Source organism: Phyllobates terribilis, unplaced genomic scaffold (assembly GCF_046119375.1).
Source record: "Phyllobates terribilis strain yellow unplaced genomic scaffold, ASM4611937v1 Scaffold_13__5_contigs__length_258822181, whole genome shotgun sequence".
Taxonomy (NCBI): Eukaryota; Metazoa; Chordata; class Amphibia; order Anura; family Dendrobatidae; genus Phyllobates; species Phyllobates terribilis.
Window position 1 is genome coordinate 189,152,864 of NW_027362773.1, and position 20,494 is coordinate 189,173,357.

The window sequence follows — 20,494 nt, forward strand, 5'->3', positions numbered from 1 at the left end:
GCCTATTTTAGAAAGTCAGCTACAGCTTCCGCCGCCCTTGCCGTGCTTCAGCAGCGTTTGCAGCTTCCAGCTCATCGACTGATCAGCGATGTCCCCACGCGTTGGAACTCTACATTGCAGATGTTGGGAAGGATTTGTGAGCAGAAACGGGCAGTTGTTGAGTACCAGAATCAACAAGGCCATCGGTATTCAGGTCAGACTCCACACATAAGACCTCAGGAGTGGACATGGATGTCAGACATATGTACCATCCTCCAAAACTTTGAGGACTCCACCAAGATGGTGAGCGGCATTGACGCCATAATTAGTGTCACCATCCCGCTTCTCTGACTTCTGAAACACTCTCTGCTCGCAAATAAAGAGGATGCATTGCAGGCGGAGCATGATGAGATAGAGCAAGGAGCCATACAGGGTGATTACACACAGCCAAACCTCATCTCATCCGAACGTGGATTGGGTGACAATGAGGAAGAGGAGGAGGAAGAGCAGGACCTAGTTTCATGCGCTATAGACGGTACTACCTGCACAACTGTCATACCGTCTGTTCAGCGTAGATAGCCTGAGGACAGGGAGGAGGAGGAGAGCATGGTCAGTCATCCTCTTGGTGAGGACACGGAAGTCTTGCCTGTTAGTAGTCTGGCACACATGGCTGAGTTTGTTACGCTGCCTTTTCCGTGACCCTCGTGTTGTCCAAATTTTGGGTGACCGTCATTACTGGTTGGTGACACTTCTAGACCCACGCTACAGGGAGAACTTTCTGTCTCTTACTCACTTGCAGGACAGGCCTAATAAAATGGTGCAGTACGAGAAGGTCCTTGTTGCAGAATTATTAAAAAAAAAAAATTCCCATCTGAAAAATCTGGCGGCAGATGTCACCGTTCGTTGGACAACCAAGGAGTACAGGCAAGAGAGCCACAAATGCAATCCAGCAGAGGCAGGGGAACACTGTCAAAGTTCTGGGAGAGTTTTCTCAGCCCCTCCCATCGCACAAGCCCTGAGGCGTGGGGTACTCTCACAAGGAGTGCAAAGTTTGGGAAGATGGTGAGGGAGTACCTTGCCGACCGTACCAACGTCCTCCGTGATTCCTCTGTGCCTTATAATTATTGGGTATCCAAGCTGGATACGTGGAATGAACTGGCTCTCTATGCCTTGGAGGTCCTGGCCTGCCCTGCCGCCAGCGTTTTATCAAAGCGGGTTTTTAGTTCCCCTGGTGGAATTATAACCGATAGGTGCATCCGCCTGTCAACTGAAAATCCTGACAGGCTGATTCTTACAAAAATGAATAAGGGCTGGATTAGGCCAGACTTCTCAACACCACCGAATGATAGCAGCGTAACATAAACTCAAATACAGTCTTTTTTTTTGGGGAGGTCTAACTCTATTTCCATTCACCTCTGTCTTCACACCCAGACATGGGTATACGCTTCCTGATTGTCTATTTGCTCTTGTCCTCCTCCTTCTCCTCATCCTCCATATCACCACCATATCTACTATATCACCGTCCCTTGCAAGGGGCATTGGAGTTCCACCAAATTTTTGGCAGCCGTTGGACTGCATACCCTATATCTGTATAGCAGACCCGCTCCTTTCTAATGGGAACATGGCGTTACTGTGGCCCAGCTCTATGTCTTTAAATTGTTAGTAGGGTTTTTCCCAAATTTTGGCAGCTCTGCCTCTCACTGGATGGGCATTACCACTATAGGAGACCCGTTCCTTTACAATGGAAACATTTTTTTTACTGAGTCCCTCCTCTGTCTTTTCCAAGGGGTATTGGATTGCGTCCAAATTTTTGACAGCCCTTGCTGTCACTGCATACACAGTAACAGCATAGGAGACCAACTCGTTAATAATGGGAACAATAAAGCATAGCCGACTGCTGGCCCTTTAAGAATAGTAAGGGCCGCCTGATGGCCCTATAAAAATAGTCTTTGTGACTTTCAGAGTCCCTCCATCATAAATGAAACACGATGTGTCTGTCGATCATGTTGTAAAATCAGGTTGTAAAATGTTAAAATGACATTTATCGGTGAATGTATTTTTCACCATTGAAAGCAATGCAAAAGTGCAAAAACGCATCAAAAACTGTACGTGAGAACATAACCCAAGGTGTGGAGGAGTATTTTTGTTTTTGGTTATTTATTTTGCCTTATGTACAAGTCTTTACTCTGGAAAGGATGTTCCTTAACATATTTCCCAGGAAAATCCATTTTGGTTTCATTTTTGTATGTTTTATTGTGAGTCCGTAAAAGTGGTGTAATACTCTGACCACGTTGCTGACAGCAGTGACCTGGGAGTCAGACATGCTTCCAGGGGTCTTCCCCATGCTGTCCCCATGTCATTTGAGCACTGTTCCCATCGATTTGGGCAATTTTTAGGCCCATTGCAGACCGCCGGGGGGAGCCGCCTGAAAAATGCTCGAGCTTCCCATAGATTTACATTGGAATACTCGGGTGCTCGACCTGAGCAACAAGCCCAATGTGCTTGACCCGAGCGACGAGCACCCGAGCATTTTAGTGCTCGCCCATCACTAATATTCAGTAATCGCCACGTCTGTAAAAGTCAGATCTACCAAAATATTTAAAATGAATTAAATGCCATGGAGGAAAAAAAAATTGAAACGCCTGCTGTCTTATTGTCCTCTCACTTCTCTAAAACATGTTGGGAGTTGTAGTGCCAGGAATGCTGGAGATTCTCAGTTTTTTTAGGAAAATTTCTTTGACGTTTCTTGTATTGAGACCCTTTTGGCGACGCTGAAATAAACATGAATTTTTGCATTCTTCACTTTTTTGGATTGATTACAGATAGGCTGCTATGCAACAATGAAGAAGAAGATCTACGCCATGGGAGGAGGCTCCTACGGGAAGCTCTTTGAGTCCGTTGAGTGTTACGACCCCAAAACTCAGCAGTGGACGGCCATCTGCCCCCTGAAGGAGAGGAGGTGGGTTTATCTCTAAAGACCTGTTGTGCCCTTTTGCAGATTTGTGTTCTGTCTCACATATTGATCTCTCTTCAGGTTTGGCGCGGTCGCCTGCGGAGTCGGCATGGAGCTTTACGTGTTTGGCGGCGTTAGAAGTCGTGAAAACGAACAGAACAGCGAGATGGTAGCCTGTAAATCCGAGTTCTACCACGATGACTTTAAACGGTGCGGTCACAGATTAATTAATAGTATACTTTCTCGTAGAGTCGCGTGTAGTGATATATCGCCATCTAGTGTTCAGGACGGTTACCTGCAGTGTGTTCCCACCATTGATAGGAGTTCTCCGCTCTCCTGTCATGTCCATTTTTGTATTTCCCACAAGATAAGAATTGTGCAGCATCTTTTCTTAGAACTCGGATGTTTCACTGTTCCGCTGTTATTCCTATTGCAAATGTATGAATAATTTGTATGAAGCCCACTGCCACGTCACAGCAAACTTCTCAGAGGGTCCTAACTTTTTGACAGCGTGCTTCATGCAGTCTGACCAGAATGTTACACTAAGAACATCATGTTCACTTTTATATATTTTTGCCTGGCGGCATTACAGCAGTGTATGATTTCTGGAGGTGCTGTCCATTCTCTTTTTTTTTTTTCAGCGTATTGCCCCCCCACATTTTCACACTGTCAAATCAGTATTGACTATGTAGGGACACACCCACTTTGACAAGTAAAGATGGTGACACCCAGTTGTCAATTTTTTTTTCATATATTTCTGGAAAGAATAACAGAGGAAGAATGCAATCATATATTGATCACCTGTCCTGAGGGTAGAGCTACCGTCATATACACTGCTCAAAAAAATAAAGGGAACACTGAAATAACACATCCTAGATCTGAATGAATGAAATATTCTCATTGAATACTTTGTTCTGTACAAAGTTGAATGTGCTGACAACAAAATCACACAAAAATCATCAATGGAAATCAAATTTATTAACCAATGGAGGCCTGGATATGGAGTCACCCCCAAAATTAAAGTGGAAAAACACACTACAGGCTGATCCAACTTTGATGTAATGTCCTTAAAACAAGTCAAAATGAGCCTCAGTATTGTGTGTGGCCTCCACGTGCCTGTATGACCTCCCTACAACGCCTGGGCATGCTCCTGATGAGGTTGCGGATGGTCTCCTGTGGGATCTCCTCCCAGACCTGGACTAAAGCATCCGCCAACTCCTGGACAGTCTGTGGTGCAACGTGATGTTGGTGGATGGAGCGAGACATGATGTCCCAGATGTGCTCAATCGGATTCAGGTCTGGGGAACGGGCGGGTCGGTCCATAGCTTCAATGCCTTCATCTTGCAGGAACTGCTGACACACTCCAGCCACATGAGGTCTGGCATTGTCCTGCATTAGGAGGAACCCAGGGCCAACCGCACCAGCATATGGTCTCACAAGGGGTCTGAGGATCTCCTCTCGGTACTTAATGGCAGTCAGGCTACCTCTGGCGAGCACATGGAGGGTTGTGCGGCCCTCCAAAGAAATGCCACCCCACACCATTACTGACCCACTGCCAAACCAGTCATGCTGAAGGATGTTGCAGGCTGCAGATCGCTCTCCACGGCGTCTCCAGACTCTGTCACGTCTGTCACATGTGCTCAGTGTGAACCTGCTTTCATCTGTGAAGAGCACAGGGCGCCAGTGGCCACTTTGCCAATCCTGGTGTTCTGTGGCAAATGCCAAGCGTCCTGCACAGTGTTGGGCTGTGAGCGCAACCCCCATCTGTGGACGTCGGGCCCTCATACCACCCTCATGGAGTCGGTTTCTAACCGTTTGTGCAGACACATGCACATTTGTGGCCTGCTGGAGATCATTTTGCAGAGCTCTGGCAGTGCTCCTCCTGTTCCTCCTTGCACAAAGGCGGAGGTAGCGGTCCTGCTGCTGGGTTGTTGCCCTCCTACGGCCCACTCCACGTCTCCTGGTGTACTGGCCTGTCTCCTGGTAGCGCACCCAGCCTCTGGACACTACGCTGACAGACACAGCAAACCTTCTTGCCACAGCTCGCATTGATGTGCCATCCTGGATGAGCTGCACTACCTGAGCAACTTCTGTGGGTTGTAGAGTCCGTCTCATGTTACCACGAGTGTGAAAGCACAACCAATATTCAGAAGTGACCAAAACATCAGCCAGAAAGCATTGGTACTGAGATGTGGTCTGTGGTCCCCACCTGCAGAACCACTCCTTTATTGAGGGTGTCTTGATAATTGCCAATAATTTCCATCTATTGTCTATTCCATTTGCACAACAGCATGTGAAATTGATTGTCAATCAGTGTTGCTTCCTAAGTGGACAGTTTGATTTCACAGAAGTTTGATGTACTTGGAATTATATTCTGTTAAGTGTTCCCTTTATTTTTTTGACTAGTGTATATCATACACGCACACACGCGCCATACACATCCCATACATACACACACACATCCCATACACACACACACACACACACACACATCCCATACACACACACAAACACATCCCATACACACACACACATCCCATACACACACACACACATCCCATACACACACACACACACACACACACATCCCATACACACACACATCCCATACACACACACACACACACACATCCCATACACACACACACATCCCATACACACACACATCCCATACACACACATCCCATACACACACACATCCCATACACACACACACATCCCATACACACACACACACATCCCATACACACACACACACATCCCATACACACACACACATCCCATACACACACACACACACACATCCCATACACACACACGCCATACACACACACACACGCCATACACACACACACGCCATACACACACACACACACGCCATACACACACACACACACGCCATACACACACACACACACATCCCATATACACACACACACACACCCCATATACACACACACACACACACATCCCATATACACACACACACACATCCCATATACACACACACACACATCCCATATACACACACACACACACATGCCATATACACACGCACACACATGCCATATACACACGCACACATGCCATATACACACGCACACATGCCATATACACACGCACACATGCCATATACACACGCACACATGCCATATACACACGCACACATGCCATATACACACGCACACATGCCATACACACACGCACACATCCCATACACACACGCACACATCCCATACACACACGCACACATCCCATACACACACGCACACATCCCATACACACACGCACACACACACACACACATCCCATACACACACACACACATCCCACACACACACACATCCCACACACACATCCCATATACACACACACACACCACATGCAATGCACGTGTGAATATACGGGGGAGTTGTGTGGACTGGGCTCAGTCCACATGATGGATGCCCATCAGAGTTGATGCAGGACCTGTTCCATTGACCACCTCAGTAATCTCGTTGGATGGGAGCCCTGAGGACAGACTCCTACCTGCTGGCATCCGCGGCTCTTCTTTTGATTAGCCTGGCACAATATTGCATATATCTCATGCCACAGCAATGAGGTCTTGCCAGGTTGGCTAGTCAATAAAAGAGCCAGGAATACCATCAGATAAGAGGTGGCTCTCGCGTGTCCTGTCCAGCGACCACAGATCACTGGCTGATGGACCTCATCCTGCTAATCGACTTGCACTGACTCGAGTACCTATCCTTTACCAATAGCGACTGTGGCATCTAAGCATTTAGGCAGAGGGGAGGCCCTCCACACTCTTACTACTTAGTTTGATACTTATCTAAACTTTCTAATGCCCCCCTGTTGGACAAAGCACCGAAAATGTGTAAAACGTATTTTTTCTTTTCGTATGCCAAAAACGAAATCCCAAAAAAACATTGGAACGATAGAATAGTTGGCTGTTTTTGTTATTTCTATTTCAACTTTTGCTAAAAAAAAGAAATCTGAAAAGGTCTCTGATGGAAGAACGTCATAAGGTTCCTTAGTGAAGTACCCAAATTATCACGATAATCACATTATTATGACGGTTCACATTGAATTCCCTACCATGAGATGAGATTTCAGGCTCTAGGAAAATGTTCCCCAAAATTCATCATCCAAGAAGGATCCTCAACTCAAGTAAATGATGGCAATTTGCAAAATTACTTGCTCCCCACCTCCCCCACTCCTTTCATGTAGCATCTGAATAATTTCCTGTCTCATCATCTCCTACTATCTCTCTGAATAAAAGCAAGGCAGGCCTGATTTGACTGTGATGAGGAATCAGTCATATCCGCCTTTGTTTCAGGTTAGCGGCCCACATGGTGAGTAAGAGGTGACATTTAGACTAGTTCTCCGTGACAGCTTCATCCAGGACCCGACCTTCTCTCACCGATGACAGATCAGCACTGATTCTATCTGCTCAATCATAAGGTTGCTGAAAAACTCCTGTTCAGTCTTGGCCAAAACTTTTGAGAATAACACAAATTTTGAATTTCACACAGTTTGCTGCTTCAGTGATTTTAGATCTTTTTGTCAGATGTGTCTATGGAGTACAATTATCAGAATTTAAGTTTTACACTTTTATTGAGATTTAAGAGGTAACGTTTCTCTTTGTTGAGAGTGACAAGCCTAGCCTGGCATGTCAGAGTGAAGAGACTTTATAGGCCATGCATTCTCCTCTTGAAAATTTAATTATGAAAATTGCCTCTTCAGAGAGGAAGAGGACTAGAACTCCAGCTCTACTTATTGGAAGCAGCTAGAGTTCTAGTCCTCTTCCTCCTTTAAAGAGACAATTTGCATATTTAAGTTCCCAGACAAGCATGCATGACTCATAAATTCTCCTCACTCTGACATGTTTTGTTCTTCGAGCCATTTTTTCCTTATGACATGGTCTCCCTCATGCTGGGAAAAGCATTGTTCATCACCAAGTTGCTCCAGGATGGTTTGGAGAAGTTGCTCTTGGAGGAGGTTAGATCCCATTCATGGTAGTATGCTTAGGCAAAATTATAAAATTACGGATGAAAAGCCCCCACTTCTATTGACAAATACATGAAGTTTATGCAAAGACTCAATATTTATAGTGTTGACCCTCATTTTTCCAGACTTCTACCCTTCGCCCTGGCAGGTGGATATCTGCTTCTGGGCCAAATCGTGACTCATGTCATCCCATATTTATCTAATCGGTGCTTGGAGTTTATCACAATTTTTGTGTTTCCTTGGCCTCCCGATTTTTGAGGATTAACCACAGGTTCTCAATGAGATTTGACATGTGGGGAGTTTCCGGCTATGGACTCAAAATTTCAATGTTTTGTTCACCGAGGCGCTTGCCTAGAGACATGGCCTCCATGTTAAATATCATTCTTTATTCATGGCAGAATTGTAAGCGAGTCCCCTCCATGGATGAGAAGCCCCCACACATGAAAATTGTCTCGAGGCTTTACTGTTGGCAGACACAGGACCCATGGAAGTGTTCAACTTTAATTCTCTGGAAAATAATTCTTCAAGATGTCAAAGAAAATGACTTTACCCCCGTCCTCTGCAGTCCAATCCTTGTACTTCTTGCAAAGTTACTTTCTGTGGTGAAGTCCCACTAGACTGTTTGGGTCATCTGGAAGAATCATTGTTGGAGAAGAAAAGGAGGTGAACGCTGCCATGAGTCCTGTCTGCCAACAGTAAAGCCTCATCAGACTACTCGTGTGGGAGCTTCTCATCCATGGAGGGGGCTCACGCCCAATTTTGGCATGAATAAACAATGGGATCTAACTATGTCACAAGGCAAAAGTTAAAACCAAGTGGCTTGGAGAACAAAACATTGAAATTTTGGGTCCATGACCAGGAAACTCCCCAGATCTTAATCTCATTGAGAACCTGTGGTCAATCCTCAAAATCAGGAGGACAAGGAAACACAAAAATTGTGATAAACTCCAAGCGCCAATTAGATATGCATGGGATGACATCAGTCACGATTTGGCCCAGAAGTCAATATCCAGCTGCCAAGGCGAACGGTAGAAGTCTGGAAAAATGAGGGTAAACACTATAAATATTGAGTCTTTGCATAAACTTCATGTATTTGTCAGTAAAAGTGGGGGGTTTTCATCCATAATCCATAATTTTGCCTAAGCATACTACCATGAATGGGATCTCACCTCCTTCAACAGCAACTTCTCCAAACCATCCAGGAGCAACTTGGTGATGAACAATGAATCTCCAGCATGATGGAGACTGTCATAAGAAAAAAGTGGCTTGGAGAACAAAACATTGATGTCACAAGCTTCATGAGGCTGTGACTCTTGGGTCGGGTCCGTGCCCAGACCAATTTGCACGGATATCTTCATGAACCCTTAGGACTTCCAATCCTATTATTATTATTATTTATTATTATAACGCCATTTATTCCATGGCACTTTACATGTGAAAAAGAGGTATAGATACAAGAACAATTACAATAATCTTGAACACAATGTGACCGCGACTGGTACAAGAGGAGCGAGGTCCCTGCCCATGAGGGCTCACAATCTACTAGGGATGGGTGAGGATACAGTAGGTGAGGGTAGAGCTGGTCGTGCAGCGGTATGGTGGAGCAGTGGTTACTGCAGGTTGTAGGCTTGTCGGAAGAGGTGGGTCTTCAGGTTCCTTTTGAAGGTTTCCACGGTAGGAGAGAGTCTGACGTGTTTGGGTAGAGAGTTCCAGAGTAGGGGAGATGCACGGGAGAAATCTTGTATGCGATTGTGGGAGGAGGAGATAAGAGGGGAGTAGAGAAGGATCCTATAAATCCTATAAATATCTTGTGATGTTGTAGGGCCTGTATGATCGATTATGTCCAATAGAGCAGAGGTCCCCAACCGCCGGTCCGCGGACCAGGACCGGGCCGTTGGGGTTTTTCAGCCGGTCCGCGGGGAGAGGGGGCCCCTCCAGCCTCCAGCAGGGCCGCCATCAGGGCATGACTGCCCTGACTCCAGTATGGGGCCCGGCCGGTAGGAGCCCCCTCGGAGCCCCCCTCTTGTGCGTCTCTCTCCTCATGGGGCCCCCGGCCGCATGCTAAGCACCGGGTCCGGGACATCTTAGCGCTGCGCTGCTGCGGCAGCACCTTCATGATTCCCCTGACTTCCGGTCATGTGACTGCGCCGTCACATGGCCGGAAGTCAGGAGAACCTGGTGTCAGCGATTTGGACGAGCGCCAGGATTCTGCAGGGATCGCATGGGGGTAAGTATAACAAGTTTTATTTTTTTTTAAATACAATTAACTAGGAGTGGGGGGAATGGGAGATGCACATGGGGGGAGGGGAGAGATGAGAGATGCACATGGGGGAGGGGAGAGATGAGATCCACATGGGGGGGAGGGGAGAGATGAGAGATGCACATGGGGGAGGGGAGAGATGAGAGATCCACATGGGGGGGAGAGAGATGCACGGGGGGGATGAGAGATGCACGGGGGGGATGAGAGATGCACGGGGGGGATGAGAGATGCACGGGGGGGATGAGAGATGCACGGGGGGTGGATGAGAGATGCACGGGGGGTGGATGAGAGATGCACGGGGGGTGGATGAGAGATGCACGGAGGGGGATGAGAGATGCACGGGGGGTGGATGAGAGATGCACGGAGGGGGATGAGAGATGCACGGAGGGGGATGAGAGATGCACGGAGGGGGATGAGAGATGCACGGGGGGTGGATGAGAGATGCACGGAGGGGGATGAGAGATGCACGGAGGGGGATGAGAGATGCACGGAGGGGGATGAGAGATGCACGGAGGGGGATGAGAGATGCACGGAGGGGGATGAGAGATGCACGGAGGGGGATGAGAGATGCACGGAGGGGGATGAGAGATGCACGGAGGGGGATGAGAGATGCACGGAGGGGGATGAGAGATGCACGGAGGGGGATGAGAGATGCACGGAGGGGGATGAGAGATGCACGGAGGGGGATGAGAGATGCACGGGGGGGGGGTGAGATGCACGGGGGGGGTGAGAGATGCACGGGGGGGGGTGAGAGATGCACGGGGGGTGGATGAGAGATGCACGGGGGGTGGATGAGAGATGCACGGAGGGGGATGAGAGATGCACGGAGGGGGATGAGAGATGCACGGAGGGGGATGAGAGATGCACATGGGGGGGTGAGAGATGCACGGGGGTGAGCTGCACATGGGGGGGTGAGAGATGCACATGGGGGGGTTATGTTTACATAACTTTGTTGCCTTATGAAGGGCGGGGGGGGCCCCCAAAAATTTCTTGCACAGGGGCCCACTACAGTCTGTGTCCGCCCCTGGGATGAAGTAAATGCAGCTGAACAGCAGCTGTCAGGACAGCTGCCCTGTCCTGCTGCAGGGCGTGATGGGGCCTCAGTGATGCGGCTCCTGGCACAGCACATTATGTGGGGCTCCTGGCATAGCTCCTGGCGGGGACCTGGTCTACACTATATGATAAGTATGCACTAAACTCCAAATCCCTCCATTACCCCGCCCCCATATGACCAAAGCCCCGCCCACCCCACCCCCTCCTTGCTGGGCCATGGAAAAATGATCTTGCTTCAAGCCGGTCCCTGGTGCAAAAAAGGTTGGGGACCACTGCAATAGAGGAACGGTGTCTTCTTTATTTTGTATAGCTGTACATTTTATGATCACGTTTTATATATTGGTTGCTTTTTCTCATATCTGCAGGTGGATTTACCTAAATGATCAAAACTTGTGCATCCCAACCAGCTCTTCCTTTGTATACGGGGCGGTGCCCATTGGTGCTAGCATCTATGTCATTGGTGATCTTGATACAGGTAACGATTATATATAAATAAATTAAATAAGAAAAAATATATACAGTACAGACCAAAAGTTTGGACACACCTTCTCATTTAAAGATTTTTTCTGTATTTTCATGACTATGAGAATTGTACATTCACACTAAAGGCATCAAAACTATGAATTAACACATGTGGAATTATATACTTAACAAAAAAGTGTGAAACAACTGAAAATATGTCTTATATTCTAGGTTCTTCAAAGTAGCCACCTTTTGCTTTGATGACTGCTTTGCACACTCTTGGCATTCTCTTGATGAGCTTCAAGAGGTAGTCACCGGAAATGGTTTTCACTTCACAGGTGTGCCCTGTCAGGTTTAATAAGTGGGATTTCTTGCCTTATAAATGGGGTTGGGACCATCAGTTGTGTTGTGCAGAAGTCTGGTGGATACACAGCTGATAGTCCTACTGAATAGACTGTTAGCTGCTTTTTTCTTGCCATAATACAAATTCTAAGTAAAGAAAAACGAGTGGCCATCATTACTTTAAGAAATGAAGGTCAGTCAGTTCGAAAAATTGGGCAAACTTTGAAAGTGTCCCCAAGTGCAGTTGCAAAAACCATCAAGCGCTACAAAGAAACTGGCTCACATGAGGACCGCCCCAGGAAAGGAAGACCTAGAGTCACCTCTGCTTCTGAGGATAAGTTTATCTGAGTCACCAGCCTCAGAAATCACAGGTTAACAGCAGCTCAGATTAGAGACCAGGTCAATGCCACACAGAGTTCTAGCAGCAGACACATCTCTTCAACAACTGTTAAGAGGAGACTTTGTGCAGCAGGCCTTCATGGTAAAATCGCTGCTAGGAAACCACTGCTAAGGACAAACAACAAGCAGAAGAGACTTGTTTGGGCTAAAGAACACAAGGAATGGACATTAGACCAGTGGAAATCTGTGCTTTGGTTTGATGAGTCCAAATTTGAGATCTTTGGTTCCAACCACCGTGTCTTTGTGCGACGCAGAAAAGGTGAACGGATGGACTCTACATGCCTGGTTCCCACCGTGAAGCATGGAGGAGGAGGTGTGATGGTGTGGGGGTGCTTTGCTGGTGACACTGTTGGGGATTTATTCAAAATTGAAGGCATACTTAACCAGCATGGCTACCACAGCATCTTGCAGCAGCATGCTATTCCATCCGGTTTGCGTTTAGTTGGACCATCATTTTATTTTTCAACAGGACAATGACCCCCAAACACACCTCCAGGCTGTGTAAGGGCTATTTGACCAAGAAGGGGAGTGATGGGATGCTACGCCAGATGTCCTGGCCTCCACAGTCACCAGACCTGAACCCAATCGAGATGGTTTGGGGTGAGCTGGACCGCAGAGTGAAGGCAAAAGGGCCAACAAGTGCTAAGCATCTCTGGGAACTCCTTCAAGATTGTTGGAAGACCATTTCCGGTGACTACCTCTTGAAGCTCATCAAGAGAATGCCAAGAGTGTGCAAAGCAGTTATCAAAGTTGTTTCACACTTTTTTGTTAAGTATATAATTCCACATGTGTTAATTCATAGTTTTGATGCCTTCAGTGTGAAATGTACAATTTTCATAGTCATGAAAATATAGAAAAATCTTTAAATGAGAAGGTGTGTCCAAACTTTTGGTCTGTACTGTATATATTTTATATTTTTTTATTTTATTTTTTAATATTTTAGCACACACAGATATGATCACTACAACGGGGAATTTTGGCGTGGTTTTATTCACTGGCTATTGGCAATCTCTAACCGAGCACGCTCCGCTCTACTAGTCTTCCCTGAAGACATCTTTCCAAACATTTTGAACTTTTCCGTTTTAGTATAGGATCTACCAAATATCCCATTTAATCAATACACATACCTGAAAACCACGTACTCCTGTATCTCTGTGTTCCCAAGTCGCCATTGTTTTATTTGCGGCCGATGCATATGAAGCACAGCGATTGCAATAACCTATACTGAAGAGAGCGATCAACCTACATGTATAAATAACTCATGCGTTCAATATATGGAAAGTCATTTTATTATGCTCTAAAAGCTCTACGGTTTTGCACTTTGCACAATTATACTCATATTCAGATCTGCAATATGTCATCTGCATTATCGCCTCATGCCTCAAAGTCCCCTTAGACATTTGTATGAAACAGCGCCACTCCTGTCCACAGTCTGCATCAGGAATTGCAGTATTACATCATTCACTTGAGCAAGACTGATGTACTGTGCCAAATAAATACATTTCTGCCTTTTTTTTTTTATTTTTTTTTTATGTTGGTCATGTGGGTAGGCGGCACGTCATTGCTGGTGCGAATGACCAGAAAATTATTTCTTCTGCATATTTTTTCGCGATTCTGGAAAACCACATGCACTTTAGATAAATGGTGGCCAGAGCTGTCTATTTTGGCCGGATTGACCCGACCATTTAGTGAGTATGGGGATGCTGTGAACTTTCCCTCCAACGTAAGATGTTGCGGGAACAAAGGATCAGGCATGTAGGGTTTCAAAATGCCCAAAGCTTTGTCGGCTTATTCCCTTCTCCCCATAGAGAACACGTGCACACTCACCCAAGATGAGCTCCCTTGAGAATGATGAGTCAGGAAAAAATGAACACTTTGACGGATCATTTAAAGGATTATGCTCATGAATGGTTAAAATGCAAAGTGGTTGTAAAAACCAGCAATATGCAATTTACTTTTTATTTAAAAAAGAAATCCTCTCTGTTGTTATTAATGGTGGGATATATATATTATTTACTCTGTCGCCTTATTGGGGGAAACAGGACCATGGGTGTTATGCTGCTGTCCACTAGGAGGCGACACTATGCATAATCTGAAAATGATTAACCATGGCTCCTCCTCTGCAGTATACACCCCTGGACGGCATCAGCCTTCTCCAGTTTTTGCTTAATGTCGCATAGGAGGCACACCTAAAACTTTTACTCCGTTTTCACCGACGGGATTACAGATGAAGAAAAGTGGGTCTACTGCGAAACTCCCGGCATGGCTCCTTCCTCGGCCCCTTATTACGGGGTGCATGGTTGAAGTCGAGATGGCTATTCCCCATGTCGCTCCTTCCCCAGCCCCTCGGGTGCTGGTTCGAAGTCGAGACCACCCTCCTTCCCCAATTCCTTTTGGTTTCTGGGTTGAGGTCGAGGCGAGGATATAGCCCCCTGACGGTCACAGCAGCACCTCCCTAATCCCCCCCTGGGGGTATTAGGTTGAAACGCCTCAGGTAGGGCCTGTACAGGCCGCAGCAGCAAGCACACTATGGCTGAATCCAGGGACCCCAGCCCTGCTGCGGGCTCCTGTCGGGGCCGGGGGAAGTGCAGGCAGGCATAACACAACAGAAGCACAGGCCTCCCTGCGCCCTGTTTCTACGGCAGCACCAGCTCTACGGTGCCTTAGGGGGACTCTTCACAGGGCCCCCCTTCTGCTTATACCCCACCGCTATCCTGCCTTTAAATCCGGGGGGGTCCGGTTCAGATCCGGCCCCCTCCCAGACTTCCGCGCCGGCCTGGAGTCCCTTTGGGCATCAGGCATCTAATTTAGGCTTCGGCCTAGCCGAAGCCGCCACCTCCTCTCACCGGCCCGCCCCCTGGATGACAAATATGGCACTCTACAGTGTCATAGAGGGGGCGGATCGAGACTGAAAGGGCGCGATTTCACACAGTTCTGCCGCCCTTTTCAGCTCTCCGCCCCCCTTCTATCTTAACTTTACTCCGGCTTCCATTATCTGCTGCAGGATAAGGGAAGACCAGCCAGTCTCCGGGGGGGCACAGGACTGTGGATCTTCGGCGCTGGAACTAGGGGCACACTGGGGGATAAGATCACAGCTAGCGTTCTTCCTCGGCTGTGAGTCCATTATTCCTTATAGGCTCCTCTGCATAGCCACCCCTGTAGGGCCCTCTGCATAGCCACCCCAGTGCACTATGCCGGGCTCAAGGTCCAAGAGAACCAGGCAGGACTGCTATTATGCACTCTGTACAGCCTGCAGCAATACTCTCCCCAGTGGCAGCATGTACCCGCACTGCCAAGACTGCATCCAGACTACTGTGCCAGAGCCCCAAGAAGCCCCTGCCAATGCTTCGGTGTCTAATGCCACGCCGGAATGGGTCACTCAGATGTCGCAATCTATGACGCAGTCTATAGATAACCTAACCTCCACGTTGCTTCAGGCTCTGCAGAGTCATGCCTCGGCTATGAACACTACCCAGCAAAGGGAAGGCTCGACTCAGGGACATGACGACCCGGGCACATCCACGTCTAGATCAGGACGCAAGCGAGCCCACAGGTCATGTTCATCTGCGTCATCCCATAGCACCCGGTCATCCCCTTCTAGGGAGAGACACCGTAGCTCCAGGTCATCTAGACCGTCCCCTACCAGGGACAGACAGTGCAGTTCTCCGCAGCGATCCCCGACCAGAGAAGACCTCCACCTCGGTTCACCCAGCAGGAGACGCCTTAGCGATACCCAGGATTCGGAAGGCATCTGTGATTCCGATTCAGACAAGGAAACTGAAGGGTCCCTGATCCCAATCCCCCCTAGCAATACAGCGCTAGTTGAGGACGTAATCTCGCCCATCCATCGGGTGCTGGACATTTCTGATCCGCCCCCGGAGGCACCACAACACAAGATTTCCTTTGAAGGAGTTCTGAAGCCGCCTAAGGTCTTCTTTGACCACCCAGAGTTTAAGTCGATCCTTAAAAGCAGTTCTCACAGCCTGAAAAGAAGTTTACTAATCGCAAATATCTGGAGGTGCGGTACCCCTTCCCACAGGCCACCAAGGAATGGACAGATCCACCCGAAGTGGATCCCCCAGTTTCTAGGCTAGCAGCACAGTCACTCCTTTCACTGCCAGATAGCTCAACCCTCAGGGACGCAGCAGACCGGCAGGTAGAACGCATGGCTCATTCAATTTTCCAGGCCGCAGGGGCCTCCCTGGCTCCCGCGTTCGCTTCAGTTTGGGCTGCCAAGGCCATCCTCGCTTGGGCCCAAAATTTACAAGCTGCCTCCAAGTATCTGCTCCTGAGCTGTCAGACCAAGTGGTTCAAATAGCAGTTGTAGCTGATTACATGCTTCATGCAGCTCTGGATTCTGCAAGGGGTGCAGCGGGGATAGCATCAAACGCCATCACGATTCGGCGTATCCTCTGGCTGCGGGAATAGAAAGCAGACGCAGCCTCAAAGAAGTCCCTCACGCACCTCCCGTACCTCAGTGGTCGACTTTTTGGTGAACAGTTGGACACGATGATATCCAACGCCACCGGGGGTAAGAGTACCTCTCTCCCCCAACTGAAGCCCAAACGCACTTACAAGAAGCGTAACCAAACTCCATTCCGATCCTTTCGGAACTCTTCGGGCTGGTCCGTCTCACGGCCACACAAAATAGCAACCGCTCCCCACGCAGGGACAACTCGCGTTCGACACAAAAGTTGGACTAGACCTGGCAGTCAAAAGCAGACCAGTCAAAGTCCAAAGGAGGAAAATCTCAGACTTCCTCCTCATCATGACTCACAGACTCCGGAAGACACCCCACCTGTAGGCGGCCGACTTTTGCTCTTTCATCAAGTCTGGCTGCCTATTACAGAAGACAGGTGGTTCAGGGAACTAGTGTCTTCGGGATACAAGATAGAGTTCACTTCCAACCCACCAAACAGACTTTCTTTCTGTTCCCCCAAAACCGCCAGCCAAGGCTCGTGCCTTCCGCCAAGCGGTCTTCTCGCTTCTTCAAGCAGGAGTCATAGTACCGGTACCCTCGGCCGAGCGCTTCCCAGGGTTCTACTCCAATTTATTCGTAATCCCCAAGAAAGGAGGCGGCGTGCGGCCCATACTGGACCTAAAACAGCTCAACAAATACTGTATGTACGGGTATGTCACTTCCGCATGGAGTCCCTTCGGTCCATCATTGCGTCCATGGAAAAGGGAGAATTTCTCTCCTTCATAGACATACAAGACGCATACCTGCATATACCTATTGCACCCGCCCATCAGAGATTTCTCAGGTTCGCCATCGACCAGGACCACTACCAGTTCGTGGCTCTCCCGTTCGGACTCGCCACGTCTCCCAGATTGTTTACCAAAGTCATGGCAGCCACCATGGACGTCCTGCACTCCAGAGGCATAGTAGTCGTTCCATACCTGGATGATCTCCTTATCAAGGCTCCCACCTTCAAGGACTGCGAGCTCAGCGTCTCAATCACAATCGACACTCTGAGTCACCTGGGCTGGTTAGTCAACCTACAAAAGTCATCACCAACCCCGAGTTAGCCTCTGACCTTCCTGGGAATGCTATTCAACACCTTCAGGGGTCTAGTGCTCCTTCCCAAGGACAAGGCACTGCCTCTCCGTCTAGGAGTTCGCACTCTCCTCAGCAAACCCCCTCGATCTCTCCGGTTTGCCATGAGAGTCCTTGGCAGGATGGTGGCGGCAATAGAAGCGGTCCCATTTGCCCAGCTTCACCTCAGGCCTCTCCAACTAGCCATCCTCAAGTCATGGGACAGGAACCCTTTTTCTCTCGACAGGGAGTTCCCGCTGACGTCGTCAACCAGGAGGTCCCTGCACTGGTGGGTCAAGCCAACCTCACTAACAAAGGGGAAATCCTTTCTCACGGGTCAATGGAAGGTTCTGACCACCAACGCGAGCCTGACGGGTTGGGGTGCGGTACACCTACACCACAGAGCACAGGGTAAGTGGTCCCCAGCGGAAGCGACCATACCCATCAACATCTTGGAAATTCGTGCCATCCTCCTGGCATTGAGAGCCTTCCATCACTTACTTGCAGCCTCTCACATCAGAGTGCAGTCGGACAATGCCACGTCTGTGGCATATGTGAATCACCAAGGGGGGACCCGCAGTGCCCAGGCGATGCGAGAAGTGACACACATTCTCCACTGGGCGGAAGACACAGGTTAGGTTCTCTCTGCGGTCCACATTCCGGGTGTGGACAACTGGGAAGCAGACTTCCTCAGCCGGCAAGGAATGGACTCGGGAGAGTGGTCTCTCCATCCCGAAGTTTTTCTACAGATCTGCCATCGCTGGGGGACTCCGGACGTGGACCTAATGGCATCCCACTTCAATGCCAAGGTCTCCAACTTCATGGCCAGAACACACTACCCGCGGGCGCTAGGAGTGGATGCCCTGGTTCAGGACTGGACCCAGTTCCAGCTCCTGTACATTTTTCCACCTCTCCCCCTGATATCCAGAGTGGTGAGGAAGATCAAGCAAGAGGGAGTTCCAACCATCCTAATCGCACCGGACTGGCCCAGACGTACATGGTACGCCGGCATCGTACAGCTCACAGCAGACGTCCCCTGGCGTCTTCCCGACCGCCCGGATCTTCTGTCACAAGGCCCGTTTTACCACCTGAACTCAGGGGCCCTCAATTTGATGGCGTGGCCATTGAGACCTGGGTTCTAACCCAGTCAGGGTTCTCGCCGGAATTTCATTGGAACCATGATCAGGGCACAGAAGCCAACCTCTGCTAAGATTTATTACCGTACCTGGAAAGCCTTCTTTACCTGGTGCGAATCTCATGGCCAGACCCCATTCCCTTATTCCCTCCCCTGGGTACTTGGGTTTCTCCAATCGGGTCTGGAGGCCAGACTGTCCCTGGCCTCCCTTAAGAGCCAGGTGTCAGCTCTCTCAGTGCTTTTTCAGAGGTGCATTGCTAACAAACCGCAAGTAAGGACATTTCTTCAGGGGGTTTCCCGATTGGTTCCCCCCTACAGACGACCACTAGAAACGTGGGACATCAACCTGGTGCTGACAGCATTGCAGGAAACACCCTTTGAACCCCTTAGGGAAGTCCCACTCCGCCTTCTATCCCAGAAAGTGGTTTTCCTGGTGGCAATCACCTCGCTAAGCAGGGTGTCTGAACTCACAGCACTCTCCTGCAGATGGCCCTTCCTGGCTTTTTACCAGGACAAGGTAGTTCTCCGTACGGTCCCATCCTTCCTTCTGAAGGTTGTGTCCAACTTCCACCTCAATGAGGAAATTTCACTGCCATCCCTCTGTCCGGTCCCGGTTCATAGAGTGGAGAAGGCTCTGCATACGCTTGACCTTGTCAGGGCATTGCTTATCTATGTGTCTAGGACTGCGCCCTTCCGGAAGTCTGATTCTCTTTTCCTTCTTCTGGAAGGCAGCCGCAAGGGTCTGCCAGCTTCCAAAGCTACCCTTGCCAGGTGGATCAAATCCACCATACAAGAGGCCTACCGCCTCAAAAATTCTGCTCTTCCAGCAGGTATTACGGCACACTCTACACGTGTGGTAGGGGCCTTCTGGGCCATTCGGCACAACAAGTGTGTAAGGCAGCCACCTGGACTAGCCTACACACGTTTACCAAACACTACAAGGTTCATACCCAGTCCTCAGCAGACGCGAGCTTGGGTAAACGTGTTCTGCAGGCGGCGGTACCCCAATTGTAGGGGCCTGTCTACACAATATTCGTCCATTGCTTCCCACCCAGGGACTGCTTTGGGACGTCCCATGGTCCTGTGTCCCCCAATGAGGCGACAGAGTAAAGGAGATTTTTGTGTACTCACCGTAAAATCTCTTTCTCTTAGCCTCTAATCGGGGGACACAGCTCCCACCCTGTTGCCCGTTCCGGGCCGTTATGTTGAGTTCTCATATTGTTGTTTTTTTTTAGCTGGTACATAGTTGCCTTCTTATAGGAATGGTTATGTTATCCATGTTACGTTCCTCCTAATGCTTTTGCACAAAACTGGAGAAGGCTGATGCCGTCCAGGGGTGTATACTGCAGAGGAGGAGCCACGGTTCAT

At 48.8% G+C, this 20,494-nt stretch overlaps 1 protein-coding gene across 1 annotated transcript in view; it reads left to right on the forward strand.

The window, feature by feature from the left end:
- GAN (gigaxonin) overlaps positions 1-20,494 on the forward strand; it is a 53,520-nt gene that overhangs the window by 20,449 nt on the left and 12,577 nt on the right. Inside the window, exons 9-11 of the mRNA XM_073659131.1 lie at positions 2,802-2,938; positions 3,014-3,142; positions 11,618-11,727. Of these exons, the coding sequence (XP_073515232.1) occupies positions 2,802-2,938; positions 3,014-3,142; positions 11,618-11,727 (376 nt within the window). The remainder of the gene's footprint in view (positions 1-2,801; positions 2,939-3,013; positions 3,143-11,617; positions 11,728-20,494) is intronic.